This window comes from Drosophila mojavensis, unplaced genomic scaffold (assembly GCF_018153725.1).
Source record: "Drosophila mojavensis isolate 15081-1352.22 unplaced genomic scaffold, ASM1815372v1 contig_231, whole genome shotgun sequence".
NCBI lineage: Eukaryota > Metazoa > Arthropoda > Insecta > Diptera > Drosophilidae > Drosophila > Drosophila mojavensis.
In genome coordinates this window covers 2,745,150-2,767,523 of record NW_025318772.1, presented here as the reverse complement: position 1 = coordinate 2,767,523, position 22,374 = coordinate 2,745,150, and the positions used below count along the sequence as shown (strand labels likewise).

General features: G+C 39.0%; 1 protein-coding gene and 1 long non-coding RNA gene across 7 annotated transcripts in view; both read right to left on the bottom strand.

Moving 5' to 3' along the window:
- The window catches only part of LOC6574734 (tyrosine-protein phosphatase 99A), a 130,074-nt gene that overhangs the window by 18,446 nt on the left and 89,254 nt on the right, over window positions 1–22,374 (bottom strand). For 3 of the 5 annotated variants that reach the window (XM_044008116.1, XM_044008117.1, XM_044008118.1), the window contains exon 8: window positions 349–552. In XM_044008116.1, the coding sequence (XP_043864051.1) occupies window positions 349–552 (204 nt within the window). Of the gene's footprint in view, window positions 1–348; window positions 553–13,900; window positions 14,466–22,374 lie in introns of those variants that run through there. The other 2 variants (XM_032727976.2, XM_044008119.1) reach the window with 2 other exon arrangements.
- Window positions 14,547–20,389, bottom strand: LOC122757026. 2 transcript variants are annotated; one of them, XR_006356919.1, is made up of 2 exons: window positions 19,484–20,389; window positions 14,547–14,630 (listed from the first exon to the last, which is right to left on the bottom strand). It is a non-coding gene; the product is annotated as an uncharacterized LOC122757026 (long non-coding RNA). The 2 variants fall into 2 exon arrangements; XR_006356920.1 differs by having other exon boundaries at window positions 19,684–20,389.

Sequence of the window (22,374 nt, the reverse complement as noted above, 5' to 3'; positions counted from 1 at the left end):
CAAGTTAGACACCAGTAGTCTCTGTGATAGTCTATCAGTTTATTAATTAGCCTGCTAGTCATTCGTTAATTACTCTCTCAGTCAATCGATTAGTTATTAGTGAGACACATTGTCAGCGAGTCAGCAAGACAGTCAGAGTCAGAGATAGTCAATCAATTTACTCGCTATAAGAAGATTGGAGCACTACAATAAGCCTTAATATATATCGATATCTATTGTATAGTTTAAGTTAGTTAGTTTATTCTTTTCTCTTTAGAGTCGTTTCAGTCTGTCGAGTCTTTCAAAGTTTCCATTCATAACTTAGTAAAAAGTTCTTTGGGATTTAATTTCCTCGCAGTTTTTACTTACTCAGATTTTGAAGTTCGAAGTGTATCAGAGTTTCGGCCGAGTTGCGTGAGTTCTTGACAATTTCAACGCCCGTTTGGTTGTCGTGGATGTGAAAGACATGATAGCCGGCGATGGCGCCATTTTGATTCTTCGGCGGATGCCAGGACATTGTGATGCTATTTGCGGAGACATCTAGAACGGTGAGATTCTGAGGTTTGCTTGGCACTGCAAAATAGAACAACAAATAGAAGAGAGAAATTAGAAGAAATGCGGAAGTCAGATAAAATTCAAAAAGAAAGTTCCATCAAGTTAAATATTTGTGTTTTAGAAACTCAAATGCAAAAGTCGCTAAAAGCTGCTTTAAGGACTTGAGGACATGCCGAGTCCTCAAGGTTGACAATCATGGGAAACTTTTGCGGCAGCCGGAAGTGCTGCTCAGGCACACATACATACATATATATAAATGTACATATAAATAATTTATTAAACAACAAATAAAGCTCACGAAACGAAGGCAAATAGAAAAAAAAAAACATGAGAAGAGAGAAGTGAAGAGCGCAAAAGGAAAGTCAAATAAATTGAAATGAATATTTTGCAAGCAGATGAAACAATTTATATTCAAATGCCACTCACACAAATATGCATGTATGGCTGTGAGTGTGTGTGTGTATGTGTGTGTAAGGAGCTAAAAAAAATTATATATTCAATTACGATCAGGAAGGGGCAGCCGAGGCAGAGCGGCGCGGGCGGGGCGGGTGCGAGCGAGGGCATGTTGTCAGTTGCTAGAGCTGGCACAAGCCAAGCGAAACGTAATCGAAGCGCATAAAGAAACGGAAATGCGATTGCGAGCAATTTATTATGGCTGCAATTGAGAGCAAGTGTCCCCCTCCCCCGACTCTCCCTGCTCTGGCAACTGCTCCATGTGCGCTTATAATCCGAGCAATAGCAAAAGGATGCAAAGCTGCAGCAATAATTTCATTTGGCAGGGCCAAAGGACAACACTCGTCCATGTGTGACGACTGGCCGGGCCGGGCCGCGCAGGGCCGGGGAGTGCGGGCGTGTTGTAAGTGGCAAAAAGCACTAAATGGTAATTTATTTTACTAATACAACAAAGAAGCGAATGAAAGACATGAAAGGGCAAAGGCAAAAACGCTTTGCGTTCGCCACCAATCAAAAGAACAAATGAGTGACCCGAGGGTGGACCAAAACACACTTGACCTGCCAACGGGCTGTGCCATGCAAATGCGATAAAGCTTAACAAAACACAAGACATATACAAAGAGCGAGAACTACACATACACACACCCACACACACATGTCTTCCTCTCTCTCTCTCTCGCGCTCTCTTTGTGTATGTGTAAAATAAACAGTCGCTGTCAATGTAGAGAAATTTATACAATTCAATAAATGGCATTTCTCTCTTTTTTTGCTCCACTTTGCCTGCGCTGCTTCCTTTGCAATTGAAATCGGAAATGGAAATGGGAAATGGACAAAGTGAAGCAGAGCAGAGCAGAGCAGCAGTAGACCGACAGAGCAGCGGCACAGCAGCAGCAGAAGCTGCTGCTGCAGTTGATAGTTGGGCCAAAGGAAAAAGCCAATTTATAGACTCGAGCACGGGCAAACGTTGGCAAATTGTAGGCCCCGTGCGCGTGGCATTAAAATCAATTAAGCAACAAAGTGCTGCATACACTCAGGCGCCAAAGGATAAATGTCGTCGAGGTGCAGTTACCAGCAGAGAGGTCGGGTGTGTGTGCGAGTGTGTGTGTGTGTGTGTGTGTGTGGGTACAAAAGTTAATAGCATTGACAGATGCCAGAGACAGCTCAGGCTCAACATTTTCTTTGTGCACTATCTTAATCTTCTTCTGTCTCTCTTTCTCTCTCGCTTTCCCCTCTTCCCCCCCTCTTTCTTTCTAACCCACTGTCTCACTCTTTGTGAACCTTAAGTGCTCCTGATTGGTTTTGGCCATGTCGTTTACATTCATGTGAAGCCGCTTTGTTTGCCTTTAGTTAGCCGTAAATTGATTTCACTTTTGCCCGACCTCCGGTCACTTGCTCTTTCGCTTCACTCGCTCTCTCTCTGCCTCCCTCCCTCCCTCTCTCTTTCTCGGTCGCAGCTGTCCAGGTGTACGGCCCATTTCGACCGCACTTCTCCCTAGCATTGCCAACTATTTGCATTATTATTAGTTTCAGCCTTGATTGATGGCACACGACTACAGCTGAGAGCGAGTTAATTAGATATCCTCATCACATAGCTGTAATATCTATCACGAGCTGTGGTCAAAATAGTTGCGGAAATCCAATTAGACGACTTGACTTTTTGTTGACATGATAGGCCGGGATAGGCCATGTCCAGATACATTGAAGAGGGCAACTGATTATAATATTGAGGCCCAATTATTGCACACTATATATATATTCCCCCAACACTTCTTGACGGGGCTATGTTATACTAAAATTAAAAATAAATTCATCCAGTTCATGTTATATGAAAAATGCAAATATTAATTAATTATAATTATTAATTATTTTCAATAAACTTTAGATTATTCCAATTTCAGTTCCGAAGAACTTGTATAAATTTAGTATATATATATATACATGTTGTACATATTTATATAAAGATCCAAGGATTCAAGAACTGAGATTAAAAGACTCTGGCTAGTAGATACCCCCTACATTCACCAAATTTACAAACAACAGGAAATCCTTTTAAATTTCCTATAGCTTAGCTCTGACATGTAGCTAAACTAAGCTGGCTAGAGTCAGCTACTACTCATGTAGATTCCTCTGCCTGTTACATTAATAATAGTAATACCCATAACCTTTTTCCCCAAGCCAATTCAAATTGAATTTAAATATTTCATCTTGGCTAAACATCACACCTCATATCATATGCTCAGAGTTCACGTTTGCCAAAGTCAACTCTAACGAGTTCACAGTTTGAACTAGTTAGTCAACAGCTTTAAAGCACTCGCGAGCCGGTTCACTTACTTAATATGCTGTTAGACATGAACGCACAGTCGTTGGCCCTTCCTGTCGCCCTTTTTTTTGTGTTTCGTTTTTTTGCCTATTTTTTGTTGAGGAAAGGCGCAGAGCTACAAATTAAAAGAAAACAATAGAGGGGCGCACTATAAGTTGCCCGGCGCCAGGCGGAAGAAGCCAAGTGTGAAAAAGCAAAAGAAAACCCGTGCAAGGGAAAAAGAAAAAAAATGTTGGCAAAAAAAAAAAAAAAAACGCTAAGCTGCGCGTGATTATTTTCACAAAGCAAAGGCAGAAGCAGGAAGCGAAATCTTTTTTTTAAAAGAGTAGCGCCCGAAAACCAATATAGACGGCGTGCTTAAGTTGTTAAGAAAGCCAAACAAAGGATCTGTGGGTGGAGAGCGGCGGAGTGGAGCTGAGATGCTGAAGGGACTCTAAGGTGCACACAACTGCGACAGAGACGGAGAATGTGTGACAGACTGAGAGAGAGAGAGAGGTAGAGAGAGAGAGAGGTAGTGTAAAGCAAATAGCATTAAGTTGTCTGAGCCTCGAAAAAAAAAAGAGTAAAAAACTACGCTAAAAAATAAAGTCAAGAAAAATAAGGGCATCATAGCCAGCAAGCTGAAGCCTGAATTCCCTACAGCTAGTTGGCAAATCAAATTTCAGAGAAACAAAAAAAAAAATAAGAAGAGAAATCATCTAATGGCAAGCTTGCTCAGTGAAACGTTATGCCTGCCAGTGTAGGGCATACAAATAAAACAAGTCCATTGCTATTGTTGCGCTTGAGTCTTATTTAGTTGTTGTCCTTCAGGCTGTGTTGTTTGTTGCTTCAAGTTTTCGAGCTTTCGAATTTGGCCAGACGTAAAAAACTAAACAAAAGGCGACGTGCAAAGCGTAAATAGAGACAGCAGGCATTAGAAAGAGAGCGCGAGAGAGGGAGAGGAGTAGAGCGAGACAGAGGTGGGACGCTGTGACAGACACAGAGGCAAACAAACAATTAAGAGTGTGCAGCTATGTTGAAAGCTATACACCCACACACAAACTCACACTCACTCATACACACTCACACACACCTGCTCACACAGCTTCACATGCAATTTGACATGTGAACGCGTCGCGGTTGGCTGCCTTTCAATGCCGCTTCAAAGGCTCCTCGCATAAAGGCGCAAAAATTATGCGAAATAAAGCCGAAATGAAAAGCTCTGTCACACGTTCAACAAAGAGGGCGCGACGTGTAGACAATGGGGGGCGTGACAGCAATAGATGCAGCTAAAATGGCAACTGTTTTGAGCAACATTTGTTTAGCGTTCATGTGAAATTTAACATGCATGTTAGCCAGACTTTTTTTTGTTGCCCATCTATCATGACAGGTAGACCGGGCTCGAACAGGTAGACCGGGCAGGTAGATGTTAAACTTAACAAGCATGTTAGATCAGGGCTTTTTACAGCTGTGTTAAGTTCATATTGCCTGCATTTTCAGATATATTGTATATGAGTTTATTTTTGTACCTTTGCTGAGTTAACATGCAGGTTAGGTTGTATTTTAAAGGTTCAGATGACCAGAAACTATTATAGTTTGTAAGCTTTGTTTAATTACGTTTATGTTAAATTTAACATTTGCGAACATTTGCTTCAAAATAAATTGCCCTACAGTGATGTTTACTGAGACTCCTGTTAATGTTAACATGAATGTTAAGTCTAGGATTTAGTTATGAATGATTAGATGCAGGAACATGTGACTGTGAATTTCAAGATTGTTGTTGGTTTTGTGTAAACTTGAAGTAAATATGAATGTTAATAAAGTTCTCTTGGCTTTCACATGAATTTGCAATGAGAAACATTTGCATAGAAATACATTTAATTTCAGATACATTTGCTGAAGTGCATGCATTTTCTTAGAGCAAGTGACAATTGCAATTGCATTGCGAGCTGCTGCCTGTTGCCAGCTGCAATTCGTGCCTTTGCTATACTGTCAAATGTATAGCAATCTCTTCCTTGCTTGGCATATTAAATATGTTGTTAAGATTCGCAACAAGTTAATGCACTTAAATCTGTTTTGATTTCCAGGTGTCATTCGTAATTCACAAAATTTGTCTAAATACTTGAATTATCAACAGAATAAAGTGCTTTATTCGGTTGTCGCATGAACGACGGGCTCATGTCTTTCGAAATTAGTCTTGCGATGTCCTAAAGCATCAAATGCCTTTCATTTATTAATCGCAGAGACATTTGTATTTACCAGAAATTATTGCCATTTATGTTGCCTAATGGCATCAGCCTAAAATTTGCTATGTCTTCCAGCTATTATTCAAGTTGATGTGTCATCTATAAGGCATACTCAATGCACACATACACCCACACAAACACACACACACACACATAGTACAAATAAACCCTTTTATAATGCTCGTTTCGTGTCTGGGGCCATTTACTTGGGCACATGTCAGTTGGCTGAATCGATAACTGTAGTCCGTAGACTCTTGACTTGTCCGACAATGGACACAAATTTGCGAACTATGCGCTTGCCTGACATGTGTCCGATTTGGTCATTAGCTACGCATATAACAAAGGATTGTCACTATAAATGGCTTGTCAGCCACTCCGTTAGGGCTGAGCAATATTTTGAGACGAAACAAAGTTTCGCAGCCGAGGCTCAGAAATTTTCATAAAAAATGTTTAAAAATATTGCTTAATTTTAATGATGTTTATTTTGTTTGTATTTTATTATTTTGATAAGATTGAAGGACAGCTAAAATGCTATATTTATTTTTTATTATATTAATTTAATCTTTTGGTGATTTTTTTAAACTTTTTAGTTTCTATTGCGAGATTTTTTTGTGAAATTGATCTCATGAAATTTTCAATCGAAATTAAGATATATAAGCGTTTACTTTAAACACTTTTGCAACACTGCTACATCTGCAACACCCCAAATACAAAATTTAAAGATAAAGTTAACAGGCCTAGCCTAGCCGCAATTTTTGGTGCATTTTGCCAACACTTTTTAGCTTAAAGGTTTTCTTTTTAGCTAATTAAGCGCGGGCACGTGGGTTCATAAACAATTGAGCTATAAATCCAGCGGCGCCGGCTTGTGGCCATACGTATGTGAAAGGTTATCGACAGGAAGCTGCGCATGGTCGCACCATGGTGCCGCATGTGAGGCAGTGGCAGTCCATCCGGTGGCAGCACTCTGATGATGCTTGAGACACGGAAACTGTTTTAGGTGGCAGCAGACGCGGCTATCTGCCGGCAGGAGTTGGCCACAAAAGAAGGCATCAATGTCACGTTCAGCATGTCGAGTTGCTACACCACTAACAGGGTGTTTATGACTTTAAGCAGCACACACACACACACACACACACACACAGCAATAAGTCAGGCAGACAAAAGGCAGCCGCCTACGACTGACTTTCAAGTGCAAAAAAAGGCCTTCAGCAGCTGAAACTGGGAGGGGCTGGAGTTGAAGTAGGCGGGTAGACGGGTTTGGGGACTAACTCTGACTGATGCTCTTGTATAGGCATTCAGGGTTGTTGTACTGTTGTTGTACTGTTATGTTGTTGCCGTGTTTGTCTGGCGCTCGAATGTTCATGCTGAAGTGCAGTTAGGCGGAAGTTGTTGCCCCGGCAACCAGTTTTTCCTTTAGCCAGCATCCATATTTTGTTTCTTTTTTTTTTTTTTTTTTTTTGTTGTATTTATTTTTGCTTTTGTGGACGATCCGCACTTAAAAAGGGTTTATCTGTTGATATTCAAGCTGGCTTCGCATTGTTGCCAGCCATATCAACAGCCAGCTAGACTAAAGTTTCATAAATGAACACACAACAATGCCCTCGATAAGTAGGCAGCAATCTGCCCCGGCTGTTTATTAAGAACTCTAATAGAGTCGGGCTCGAGCACAGAGAAGTTGTTTGTCTATGGCTGCTCTCATAGGTTAGAGCATGGGCGAAAGCAATATGTGTATAAATATATAAAATAATATATTTATATATATCGTATATATATGTGTATAAATATATAAAATAATATATTTATATATATCTTATATATGTTTTGTTTTCATTGGATACTATATATATACATATTAGTATCGTATTAAAAGCTATCAAACTAATACATATAGAAGGATTCAGGCTTTATCAGCTATACATCTATTTGCACAAACGGCTTAAGTTTCAAATTCTGTTATATCGTATATAGTTAAAATGAGATTTTAGTTGTATTGTATAAAAAGCAAAAATTAATAATAAATGTATCCTGAGTTAAAAATTGCCTAAGCTCTACCAAGTTTTTCTAAAATTTTTTGTTGACTTAGCGAAACAAAAACCGATGCCAATACTCCGTATTGGGTATGTATAGGATATCTCGTAGTCGAAACTGAAAACTTCTTATATTTTTTAAGCGTAAGGTGTGGCCTCAGGAAGCTGTGCAGCCATGAAAAGCGCAGCGGAGCATAGAGAGAGAAAGAGTGAGATAGAACGGGAGGTAAATTAAGAGATAGTGAGGTGAAGTCAAGCACAGACAGGAACCTGGCTTATCAGCTGCATGTTTGCCGACGCCTTGAGCACGTGCAGTCACCTGGCGCCTGTTCGGTATGCAACGCTTTTTGCACGCACTGCCATAGGCGCTGCGTGCAAGTGTGTGCGTGTGTGTGCGTGTGTCTGTGTGGCCATGTCGCAAATTAAAATCAAGACAGCTAAATGATTGATTACTTCTATTTTTTGTGGAAGTGGAAGCAGCAGCAGCAGCAGCAGAAGCAGCAGCAGCAAAAGTTCAATGATTTATGCTTTTTCTTAGTTTTATGCTGGTCTACTAAATGATTGTTTTCTGCTCCTGCTGCTGCTGCTTCTTACACTATTTTGCACTTTTAATGTATTTTTTGACAAGTCATGTTCATAACTCAGTGTCCTGTAAAATTTTCTACAAGTGACGCCCCCACACACACACACACACATTGAAACTTTTGCTGCAAAGTTGAAGTGCAAAGTTAGCTTTGGCCAAGCTTTTTAGCCATTTTGTGTGTGTGTGTGTGTGTTTATTTGTGTTTATTTCTTGTCAGGCAAATCATTTGTCAAAAAACGCTGCAAAACTTTTGGCTGGCTGTTTGCTGTTGACAAGCCAAAAGTTACGTCAATTTGTATTAGCCAAGTTTGCGCCTGGACCAGAAAACTTCAAGTGGCCAAAACTGAGATTCGAGTCAACACTGACGATATACCAACAAATATATATATATATATGTGTGCATTTTAAAATCTATTTACCAGCTTCACTCGCATTTAACTTTTAAGCTGCAGCAAAATAAAGAAGAAAATATTTATATTTTTTTGTTTTATTTCCCTTCTTTTTTTTTTTTTTTTTTTTAAGCAACAGCTTCATATAAATACATGAAAGTTTCTGGCAGGTGCAGCGTCAAAGTGGCCCAGACAAGTTGAAGACCAAAGAAAATTGAATTTAAAACATTAATTTTCTGTTTTAATTAGAAGTTAAAATCAAGGGAAAGAAACTGCTCTAAACGTAATCAAAAGAAGAGCTGAATGGTGTTTTATAAACTAATTGATTTAGTTAAGATTTAGCCAGTAAAACTTAAGTGGATTGTAGTTTTTATATTCCTCCAGAAAAGTATTTTTTTTGTAGAGGGCGAACCGCTTGGTTTTATGATATTTAAGTAAATTAAACAAATGAAAAATATTTTGAAAAATAGTTAATCTTATGTATAGCTCTGGATAATTATTATAAACGGTGAATTTTCAAGATATTTCAATAACTGAGGCACGCTACAAAGAGTAGACTTTTCTGGACAAAAATGTATAAAATTAAATGCTCATTGAGAGACGTGGAGACAAATCGAGTATTTTTCCAGAGAGGCAGGGAGGTAGTTTGATCTCCAAGTGTTTCTAGCAGACCTTTCCATCAGTCTAGTCTAGTAAATTTATAAGCACCAGCTCTATAATTCTCGAAATTCTGAGGAACTTATAGGTTTCATAATGAGTGTGGTCTGTATATATCTTTAACATATGTAATACATATTATATACAGTTTCTATATATGTTAAGGGTTATTGTGATAGTGCTGAAAATCGCATACCCTATTTAAAAATGTTGTAGAACTTAGAGCTTTTACCTATGCATAGCTATGACACTCACTACACATGGTACCTCGGCGAGAATTAATTATCTTAATGCTGCCCCATAGAGTTGAGGGAAACTTTTGTCAACTGCTGTTTGTCATTGTGCCATCAACAGGCTGCATCTGACAGATACTTTTATGCATTTAATTGCAAATGGTAGCTGCTCAGCGAGGCGCTGCATGTTGCCAGTTGCCAGTTGCAAGCAAACCAATTTCAATTTCATGCCACTCGGCGGCTCTTAATGCCCCAGTGCAAAGCGGGCGACAGTGTGTCTCTCCCTCTGACGTCCTCTCACTGTCCTGCTCTTGCTCGCGGGGAACATCTGAAGACAGGCAGTTGATGAGCTGCAGTTTTCAGCTGTAGCCGAAATTGTGAAGGCAGGCAACGTTTCAACCTTTCAACGTTTCAGCATTTCAGCGTTTCAGCTGCGTCTTCAAATGAATTAACATAAAAAATTAACTCAACAACAGCTCTGAAAACTTGGCAAACTGCGCTGTGGACTCACAACAATTTCCTCTCTGCCAGTTCTGGGCGAAACAGGTTGTAGGAAACAATTAATTAAACTAATGACTTGATAGAAATTTTCGCAGTGCACGCTAAATGATTTGTAAAAAGCTAATTCTTAGCTGGAAGTACTAGTACCTCTATTTATGCGAGTCAGCTTTATTATAGCTGAATAAAAAAACTTAGGCTTTGATTAAGCTTTAATTAAAGCGAAATCGTTGACAAGAAGTCGAACTTTAATTGGGACTGGAAATGAGATATCAAAATGCCTTAAAATATCTTAGGTTTACCAAAATATTGTAGTAAAAATTCTGATCTTTCAAACTAATCTTCAGAAATATGCTTGGTACACTGCAACTTATAGTCGATCCAATTCTTATACGCTGTTAAAAATGTTTTAAATCAATCTTTATAGTACTTTTTGTATACAAATTATTATATACAGTATATATATCTTTTTTTTCTAATCCATCAATATTATCTATTTTTTTCTTTTCATTATTTACTTGTACATTTTGCTTGTTATCCCTAAACTTCTGGGAGACACTGTGCATGGTTAGAAATTCTCGAGAAATTTACTGGAAGTGCCATTTGCTATATGGTATTTGTTGCCTAACCTTGTAGTTGGATAATATATTTTTACTTTTGCCATAGATACTATATATATACTATGTATATGGATTTAGCGCTCAGCTGAATACGAAATGAATTTGTTAGACTGCATCAATAATTAGCGCGCGGGGAACGTTTAGCAGGCAAGACTCGACAATTGTTCAAACTGCGTAGTCTGCGGCGATGTGGCTGTCACTCAGCTCATTTGCATGTTCTCTCTCGAAGAGTACAATTACTAGATGTATATATATAAATATATATATCTTTATTCGTTTTGCCTACCTACATTTAGAAATGACAAAATCGGAAGCAACAACTGAGCTTTTTATTGTAGTTAAGGCAAAAATTTGACTCGAGGCAAATATTAATCACAAAAAATTAATTAAAATATGTAAAAATAAAAATTGTATTTGCTTGATTTAGTAATTACTTGTAGTAACTGTGGAGAATCAACAAAGTCATTAGTGCTGTGAAGAGAGGCGGAGCTGGGCTCTCTTTCCTGACTAAATTTTAGCTGTGTTCATGACTCAGTTAGCTGCCGCATTTAATATTAGTATCCAGAGGGCTTGGGTACCTCGTTAGATAAGTATATAAATACAGGTTTGCGCCAGAGTCCCATTCCAAAATGGGCCAGGCCTCATAAAAGTCGTTAATATAAGGTAACGTTATGTAAATTGCAATAATTCTTGCTCAAGCACTCAACTAGCTGTAATAATAAATTGATTTGAATATTTTGATCAATTTTGGCATAGATCTCAAAAGTTAGTGTCGTAACTCTTAAATATATATTCAAGAATTGTATAAGCAAAATATGTATTCATATGTGACAAAGCTCAAATTAAATGAGGAATAATTGCAAATATATTGTATAAATATTTTAATCTCAAATACTGTATAATCTATTGCGTAAAAATTTAAAACATCTAATCAAAAGATTTAAAATTAATGTGAATATTTATGTTAAAATAATCTATTTTTTAAAAACTTTTGAGTAGATCTCGAGATCTACAAGATCTAGATTGCGGTTGTTATGTAAACATATATTAAAGAATAGCAGATTATCAGTTGACAAATAATTAATATAAAGACTAAAGCCGGGATCTGATTAAACTGGCTTTGAGTTAAAGTATTATTATATGAATACTCTATTAATTCACTAAATTTCACATATACTCATATATTCTTAGCTTAACTGTAAGCTACTTAAGCCCACTTCCACCTAATTAGATATATATACATATTTTCATTTGGCTTTTTTTCAAGTTCAGGGTCGGTAGTTAGTTTGGATAGGGATTTATCCTTGGACTATTGGAGTGCTTTGCCCCAATTTCGCTCAATTGGGGTCGTTTGTTTTGATTTCCCCTGGCCACAAATCAAACACAACAAGAACGACAACAACCACAACAACAAAAAAACAACTAAATGCATTTTAATTGAAGTTTTGCGTGTGGCCACCGAATAAGCGCCCACAACAGCCACGCCCAATTGGCAGCCAGTGGCCTGCAATTTGCCAGCTGTCAGTCGCTGGCGCTCATGCAAAAAATATTTTAGTTGCTGACACGACGACAACAACAAAAACAAGAAAGGAAATAATGCAAATTGCGCATACGCCACGTGGATCCAGCGGGTTAGCAAGGGCTTGAAGTGCTTTTTGGTGGGGGTGGGGCTTGTTGGAATTGAATGCGGGGCAGCTGAGTTGTCAGCTGCTTTGAATTTTAAGCCGGGCCATAAAGATAGCGCATAGCTAGAGCTTAGCCATAAATACCAAATAATTGTGGCCCATAAAAGTTGAGTTGTTAATTGCTCTGTTTGCTTTCGAGCCGCGCAGCCTCGGGCAGCGCCGGGCAGCCAGCGGGCATCGCGTGTGCCGTCGTATTCAATGAAAACCTTTGACGAGCTGTTTGCTGTTCTTGTTGTTGTTGTTGTTGTTGTGGGTGTCAATTCTCGGGCATATTTTATTAAACGCGATTCCGAAAAACTTGGCCCGCAAAAACAATGTTAAATAATTCATTCCATACAAAATGCTGAAAGTTTTTGCGTGAGAATTTAGCCATATTACACGTTAACACCCCGGGAGTGGGGAAGGGAGTAGTTGTATGTATATGGGGGGAGTGAGAGGGAGGCGTTGAGGCGTGGTGGAAGGCTGCGTGTTAAGCCGGAAATGAAAACTCTGTTAATTGCCATGAAGTATGCAAAGTATGAGCAAAGTTGTTGTTGTTGTTGCTGTTGTTATTCTATCTATCGATAATAACTGAGCAACTGCCTGCCTGTCCATCAACTTCGGCCCTCACCCCCGCTGTGATTCTCATTTCGGTACCATCAAGTTTTTTCCAGCAAAACTTTTTGCGATGTCAATGAACTTCAATGTGCCCGGCGGGCAGCTAAACGCGGCCATAATGGAAAAGTCTTGTACAGTAAACACCCATCGAATGCAATTTATAATTTTTTAATGAGTTATTGGCATTTGTAAAAAACTCAATTCGAGCTAAGTGCTTTGGGATAGTCCTTTAAAGTATCCCAATTAAACGGAGTGGGAGCTATTAATAAAGTAATACAAATAAATCGGTGTCTGGGATTTGCCTAACTTAAATGGGCACTTACTCAAGATCAATTATAATGGGCTTAGATGAAAATAGAAAATGTTTGTGAAAGAGATGTAAAATTTAAAATAAATTAGGGACGGTTTTGTATAGATAGCCACATATAATATGAAGATTTTGATGGGCGTGTAGAACGATGCAGGAAGAGACACAGGATAGTAAGGAATATAGGATATGGGATATAGGGTAGTGGTATATTATGTACGATATAGAATATGGGATTGGAATATATAGATATGGTATGAATACAGTATGTGGGATATAGGATATAGAATATGGGACATTGGATATAGTATGTGGGACATAGAGTATACGATATAGAATATACGTACAGAGGGAGCTCTTTATAGACATACATATAGATGGAGAAATAAATATAGGTCATATATAAATATAGTTAGCTATAGATAGGCCTATTCAAATAAGAGATGGATCAGACTTGTGAGCAAGTACATTATATTTCATATAATAAATATCTTTCGTTTTCTATCATTCAGATTTCTTACAGATCTGAGATCTAGGAATATTGTGAATATATTTATAAACTTATATTAAACTGAGTTCCTTTTTGGTTTGTGATCTCATGCATTACATTGACTGCAATGGCTGAGTCAGCAGTTTCTGTTTTTGTATAAACAGAGTCAATTGGAATAATTGAATCAGCATTTCGAGCGCTTGGGCCATTTGATGGTGATCTCTGATGCGTCATAGGTGGATAAAGTTCTCTTCGCTATAGAAATATTCGCAAGCTAATTACCATAACTATCGTCGACCGCTGCATAGGGGGGCGTGGCATCGCCAGCTAGGCCCGTCGAGTCCATGGTATCGCCCGCAACGGCAACTGCATTGGCAAAGGCCAGGGTGGTGGCAGGGATCGCCGGCGGCTGGTCCTGCTGCTCAATGGAAGTGGGTGCCGTGGCGCCAAGTGTCGAGGCGGTGGGGCTGTGCGTGGCTAGTTTAAATTCAGTCTCAAGTGTTTCCCAGCCGGAGCCGTCGGGGTCCGCATTGACTAGATCCAAGATGCTGCGCTGTGTGGTGCTGCCGTCCAGCGACAGCTCTGGAGTGGTGCGACTGCTACGTGTGGTGCTGCTGGCCGTTGCCAGCTGCGGTGGCTGCGCAGTGCTGGGCAGAGCTGTGCCGCAGTGCTGCATCGCCAGGCAGCTGAACAGCAACAGCTGCAACAGTGGCAGCTTCAGTGGGCGTGGCATTGTTCCAATACGCGTTCCAATTGGAAGCAGAAGACTCGCTCGGTTTTCGTGTTGATTTTTGTTTGTGCGAATTTGTTGTTTTTGTGCGCTGTGTTTTGCACCACTGTGCAAAGCAAGGCTTGCTCTATTGTAATACTTTTGCAACGTACTGTTTGTTTTTATTAGTTGTTTGTTGTTACTACAACATTTTCTTTCTTGTTAGTTTTATTTTTTACAATTTGTTTTAGTTTTTTTCTAGCTAAAGTTTTTCTATATGCTTAAATGATTTCCATTTTTACACTGTTACAAAATATTGTAAAAATATCAATTAAATTGCAAGCTGTTATTATTGTTATTGTTATTGTTGTTGTTGCTTGTTGCGCACTATATAAAATAGCAAATGCAAAGAGAGATGTAAAAATTAACAAAACTCCACTCGGTGCCGTTGCTTTACATCATAATTTATTGCATTTCATTTTACTTTACTTATTCACAATTCTTGTTTCTCCTGCGATCGCCCTTTGTTTTCTGACGAGTTCAACCCGGTTCAATCTTTAAAACATGAGGGCGTGGCCACTGCAGTTGTCGACGCATCAAAATTCCCCTCCGTCTCACTCTCTTTCTCTATCGTCATCTAACTCCCTTGCCCTGCTCATGTGTGACCATATAAATAAAAATTATAAATGTGCCCATATAAAAACTGTAGGAAGCAAAAAGTAAAATAGAGGGAAAAAACTTGTAAAGCGCTTGCAATAAATTGACGAGCCCAGCGTCTGTCCCGCTGACATGTGTGCAACAGCTGGCGGCACTCGCAGACGGCTTCATGCCTCATGTCGCAAAAAAAGCAGAAAGATTTAAAGTGCAAGTCGAACATAGGCGACACAAGTTTACGCTACTTCATGTTCAAGAAGTTGTCCAATAAATTAATGGCAGTTGAGTATGAATTTCAAGAGCTGAGGCGAAGGTTTCGCATTTAGCCGAAGGTAAACAAACAATAACGTGGCTCAGTTAGTGAAGTATAAGTATAAAGATGCGTGGAAAATGGGTATTATACAATCTATTATATTTGTATAATGCTACAGAAATAACTGCTTGCTACAAAAGAAATCTAACTTCAATGTAATAACTTCGATTATATAACTAAAGTAGTAAATGAAATGAAATATTATATATTAATATGTCATATCATATATAGCAGCAGCTCTCATAACTAGCTTAAGATATGAAATGGTTTGGTACAAGTCCTTATGGAAAAGTAGGGCATTCTCTAGCAGCTCAGCTTGCACATTGTTTTCTTACAATTCCTCAGTCAAACGTGGTAATTGGTTTAAAGAGCTAAGCTTCCTTTTTTGCTTCTTTAAAACGAAAGGTAGTAATATGTAATCAAAAATCCATTTGTTTATCCATCACTTGTCAGTTAATCCATTTCTCTTATGTGATTCGAGAAATTTTCTAACGAGCTCTTCTTCCTAAATGGTCTCTAATAATTGGATCAATAATCAATATGCTGTTTGCTAATCTGCTGAAGGCAGGAGCTCAACATAAGCTTCGCATATGCTCGAGCAGTGGAGCAGTTGGGGTCAAAAGGCAAATGCTGTTGGCTGTCCATCCAGCTGCCAATCCAAGTGGGCTAATTATCCACAGCGACGACTAACCTAGTCCAACAACTGTCAATCATGAGCGCAGCAACTAATATGCCCCGAGCTCAGCAGCTTACTCTACACTGCCAGTTAAAGAAAGAAAAAAAGAGAGAAAAAGAAAACAGATGGATAGTAAAAGGGGTAGGGTGAGTGGGGGGGGTGGGGAGTGGCTCAGAGGTAGCTGAACAAAGTGCAAATTACAGTGCGCTCGTGCTGATTCATTGAGAACTGGCTCGGCACGCCATGTGCTTGGGCTAAAGTGTTGCTCGTGACTGTTGAGCAGCCGGTGCTAATTAGCAGCTCATCAAACTGCAGCCGCATGCAACAAAAATACGAAATAAAATAAAAATAATAAAAAAGAAAAGGAAATTGTAATAAAAAACGGAAAAATAATCTAAAGCTTGGGCTGCTTACGCGTTACCATAAAACAAAATTACCAATAAACCCAAAATATTCGCATAACAAAATGTGTGTCACATAAAAGACGGACAGATTGACGGGCAGACAGCCGGAATAGGAGCGCACTAAAAGATAGATATATGTATATGAATATAAATAGTTAGTAGACTGGCGGACTGCATCTGCGGCCATAAAAAAGATATTGGAAAACGAGTTGACGTGCTTTGGGTCCCAGAAAATTGGTCAATCAAGCGTCAATTGTTGGACCTTTTATGGATCTAAGACGGGTAGCGGAAAGTTAAGTAGACATAGCTTATAAAATGGCAACCTATTCGGAAATGCCTAACGAGAGAATACCCTGTAGTATGGAGCATGGAGTCAAAAATAGCAATAGTTGGAAGTTTGCCTTAATCCTATTTTGGAGTAAAATTGATCAATTATGGATCTCCAAGATTTATATAGAGATATAGTTAAGTTAATATAGTTAACGGGATTTGAATCTTCTGGATATAGATTATAAAATGGCAATCTGTTTGGAGAACTGTAATGAGCAAACACCCTGTAATAAGCTTCAGCTGCAGATAATATAGATTTTTCAAAACGGAAATTGAATTCTGGAAGCTTTAATTAAGTCTTCTTTGAAGTAGACTTTTTTCATTTTAATATCTTATAGATGATAAATTTATGCAGTCTGACAAAGAGATGATCAAGTTCAAGATGCTTAGCTAAAAAGCTCTGGAGTCTGGTCAGCATCTTTATCTATATGTACAGGGTATATAAAGGCAGAACTAATATTCAAGCAGCTTTCCCATGTATCTATACACTCATATTATATATAACAACAATAAACAATAATAATATAATATTATTACAAGCAGTAGATCGACGTCAATGCACGGGGCCAACGACTTTTTAGGGTCACTTCGGAAGAATTTGATTAGCAGATAGCAGTGAGTGGTCGCTGTGGCATGTGCCGCATGTGTGATTGCAAATGTAATTGAAAAATTGCCCACTGTTTGCTGTCAAGTGCAGAAAAACGGATGGGAACACAGATATGTGTGAGTGCGAGTGTGTGTGTATGCGTGTATGACCCATAAATGGAAAACATGCATAGACACTCACGGACACAGTCACACACACCACATTGAAGTCGTGGCGAGTTTTTTTTTTATGGTCGCTAGCCATTTGCCGAGATAAGCTCTATTATGCCTGTCATACACATAAACAATAATAAGTGACCTTTTTGCGAGTGTGTCAGTGTGCGTGTGTGATTGATAAAAAGTGAGCATATTATCGTTTTACCAGGTAACAAATGTTATAGCTGCCTGCCTACCTCTGCCGCTCGCTATAAACGGAAGTAGAAGCTACGAATATAGTAGGTCACATAAGCCTAAGCCGATTTCCCATTGTATTCTGAGCAAACATATAAATAAACAGAAAATATAGCTTTATGGAGCAGCACAGCAAATGAAGACAAAATAATGTGGACGGGCGACTGACTTTGTTGACAACCCGTGAAAGTGTGTTAAAGTGTGTCTCAAGTGTCAATAAATATCATCTAATTGGGCAATCAAGTAACTGAAATGATATGGCTACAAATTGAGCTGATCTGATGGGCAAGGGGAATTGTAAGCCTATGACTAGAAACCCTTTCAAACAGAAGATTCAAATGTTAAGCTGAAGTTATTTCTCCCAAAATATGGCATCTGATTCACACTAAAAGCACAATATTTAACTAATCATTTATATGACAGCTATATGAGGGAGTAATATATTTTGATTCGTATTCATATATGTTGTTTCCACCTATACGAAATTTCATTGAGATAACTTCACAACTGACCGAGTTCACATAGGCAGTCGCTCGGTCTGGACTGTTCTTAATGCATATTCGATAGTTTGGTTTCCCTAAGCAGCCATTGCCGAGAAGGGAACACAGCTTCGATGGTTTTAATAGGCGTGAGACTGTTTGATAACCCACATATTAACGCACTCAAGCATTCGCTTTCGAAAAACCCAAATCAAATACGTCTAACACACTTCCTATGCATACAGCGACAGCGAGAATGTTTATTTAGTTGTATTATGTTTATTTTTTCTCTCTCCGGTTTTTATGAATGGCCCACATTGTGTACTACATATTTGTGTGTTCATTCACGTATGTGTATCACAAAATGTTTGTTTGTTGTTTTTAGCGACTTGCCAAATGCTGTTAATTTGTTGGCCAAATTAACGTGCAGCTTGCGAGTTATGACTGGTAATACCATGGCTAAGGTCAGTGCACTAGGGATATCCACACACACACACACTTACACATACATACATATATATAAAGTTACATATATATGGGTGGCTGCGCATGCACGGCAAACAGGATGCAGGATATGCGAAAAATCAATAGAGCCGGGCTGTGCACGTGGTGCCCAGAGCACCCTTTGCCAAAATATACCAAGAGTAGTAATTCGCAGCGCTACGCGACAAGAGAAACGGGCACACAGCGAATGCAATCTGCTTCTTTAAGAATTGTGTCAGCTAACTGTGCTTTATCATGGTATAAATACACTTATTGTTCTATTTGTGTTTATTCTTTGTCGGACATTCGCGTTCTTTTGCTAAATATGCTAAATTATGACATAGTTGTGACCAAGACAGAGCCACAGTAACAGATACAGCGCGCGAGCGAACGAGAGAGAGGCACAAGAGGAGACACACTACTCAAGCTGGGCTTCTTGGCAAGCATGCGGCGCTGTAGAATGTCAACAAAACGCACAGGGCACTCACGCTCGCTAGCGCTCACCCTCTCTCGCTCTCAGGCGCTTCGCTGCTGTTTTGTATTAAATGCTGCTCTTTCATTCCGCTCTCTCGACTCGTTTTGAGCGAATTTGCCTGGCCTTTGGGCTGCGTACTGTTTTTTTTTATTGATTTCTTGAAAGGTACACAAAATGCGAATAACAACAACAACAACGACGCAGCGAACAAAGGCAACAGCAACAACAACAATAACAATAAGATTAATGGACGCACTATTAAACATTATATTTATATCTATTTATACACATATAAATGTGTATTCCTAGATTTTTTATGATTTTATTTTATATCTTATTCACACACTTTTATTGTCATAATTTTTTGCGAGTTGTAAAACTTTTGTATTTTTGGCACATATTTTTGGGCACAAATATATGTAGCTGTATATTGTATCTTTTTTGCTTGCTATCAGATATTCAGCACTTGTCATATATCAAAATGCACAACCACTTAAACTGTTTATATTTCGATTACGTTATTATATATATTTCATTCTTTTGTACCCAATTCGTTCGTCGTTGCCGAAAAAAGGCGGCTGCTGCGCAGAGAATTTTTCAGGCGTTCGCACTATACAAAATTTTCACAGCTTTGTTTTATTATACTTTGTGTTTTGCACTTATTTAGTTACTTTTGAAATTTACGAGCAGTCAACATATGACTTTGCTTTGTGCGCATTTCATTGACGATTTTTATTAAAGTTTTTTAAAAATGTTTGCCTAGTTTTTGCTTGGGCCACAATCAGAAAAACTGAAGCACAACGAGACGGCGGCCACAGCGACGGCGACTATGATGACAGAGACAGACAACACACACACGGGCGACTGGTACAACTGTCAAATACATTCGCCGCCGTTGGCTGTGTCCAATTCGCCGTGGTGCGGCATATGCGGCAGCTGCTACTGCTGCTGCTGCTGCGGCTGTGAGAGAGCGAGAGCGAGAGCGTTTGTTTTTGCTTGCATGTGTGTGTGCGAGTGACTCGCCAACTCTGAACAAAAATGCGAGTGCAAACGGGAAATTCGGTTGTTAGGGAATTTTATTTTAGGCGCGCATTTAAATTGTGGGATATTTTCTGCTAGCTGATATTGCAAGCAATAAATGGGAATCCGAGAGTTTTATTGAACGAATCAGTAACTGCAAATTATACTTATTAAACAATTAAATTAATAAGTTATATTATTCATATTATTATTATCTTATTTATTGGCAATAGCTGTGATAAGCTGCGTACGTAATAGCTTTAATAGCTTTGATTGAGATAAAGGAAGTTAGATACGAGTTATGTTTAATATAGTTTAATGCGAGTTGTGTTGTGATATGGTAATATATAATAATTATAATGTGCAATTGTTATAAACTTTTTTAAATTTTATGTTATATAAAAATTTAACTTATTTTATATATTACGCACATGTATGGTATAATACATTAAAAAACATTTACACACAGACAGTTTTAAGCGCTTAAGAGTCTGTCTTTCACTACATTTGACAAACTCAGCTCGTTCCATGCCTAACTGCCTGCTTATTGCCCATTAGGTTTGCCTTTATAAACTACATTGTCATTTGCGTGTGTGAGAGTGTGTGTGTAACACTACCTGGCATAGAATGCTTGGCTATTTAGTAAGCCCCCCTTCACAAAAGATACATCATTAGGCATTATGTTAAAATTACCTGCCTATGCATAAAACCACTTGAAAACTCATTACAAAAGCTCCACAGCGACGCTTACATAATACACACACTTACCCACACACACACACACATGTATATACTTGGCTGGGAGTGGGCAAAGGGGTGGCTCAGACTGTTAAAACATTTTGCACCATTGGCCACAAAAGTAGGCGCTGCAAAAGTTGGCCACAAGGGCGTTAAAGCACTTAGATTTATGTCGCCCGATACACGCGCTCAATACACACACACACACACACACAGACATACACACATACATACACAGTCACGACTTTGACTCGTTTTATGCATTTAATAAAAACTTTCACTTCAGCTTTTCGCAGTTTCCGCCACGCTGCATGGAAAACTTTTCTGCGCCTGCATTGAAGCCAAGTACTTAAAAAGCAATTTCCATGCAGCATGCGAAATACACAAAAAAAAAAAAAGGCAGAGGGCTGCCACAGCCACGCCCAAATATTAATGAAATGATTCGAGTGGAGTTATGCTTATGTTTGAATCTACTTAATTTTTTATTTCGGTCTGTTTATTTTTTTGTTTTAATAATATTTTTGTGGCTTATTAAAAAGTTAAAAGCGGCTGATATTTTTGCTAAGGTGCTGCAACCTAGTTGTGTGTGTGTGCTTGTGTGTGTGTGTGTGTATGTGTGTGGGTGGCATGAACAAAAAATCATAAAACCCATCAAAATAATGTTAATTCATTAAGTGGCCATAACTTGCTCGGGCGCCCAAGTGTAGGCTATAAAAATTTTACGCCCAAAGGCAACCGCACGGCTGGGAGTGGGCGTGAGGGGGGGTGGTGCTGGCTGCAGCTACTGGATTTCCAGTAGCAGCCACAACATCATCGAGTGGTTCTTAAGGAGCCGTTAAGCATGGCAGTTGGCAGAATTGTTGGCGCCTTAGGTTAACTTTTGCTCTGCCGAGAAAATGAATGATTTTTATTTAGATTTTATGGGCAGCACGGAGTCGCTGCTGAGGGCTGTTGGTAATTAGATCCACGCCCCGCCAGGTGTGTAACATGCTACAGCCGCAGCAGCAGCAGCAGCAGCACCAATAAACTCGAAAATTATGTGAATGAGTTTCTTAACTTATTTTCGACTCAGCCAAAGCTGGCCCCAAAAATACCGGAAAATATTTATACATATATAAATGAAAATAAAAATAAAAAGTAAAGTTGCTCCCCAGTTGGTTTTAGGCTCTCAAGATTTATATCTGGCACATGGCAGGCGATCCGATGGCGGCGATGGTGGTGGTGCAGGTGAGGCAGCGGAGCTGCTGGTCCGCCTAAACCGCCAACGAGTAAAACAAACAAAAAGCGGTATGAAACGAAACAAACAGGCAAAGTTAAATGAACAACTTTTGTGCATTATTTATCTGCAAAGTGGAAATATGAGCACTAAGAACAAATATGATCAAACGAGCTGCAAGGCGGACGACTCAAAGATGCCCTGTAAATTAATTGTAGGGGATAAAAACTGTCAGAGATGAAAAGCGAGAGAGATATGAGGGA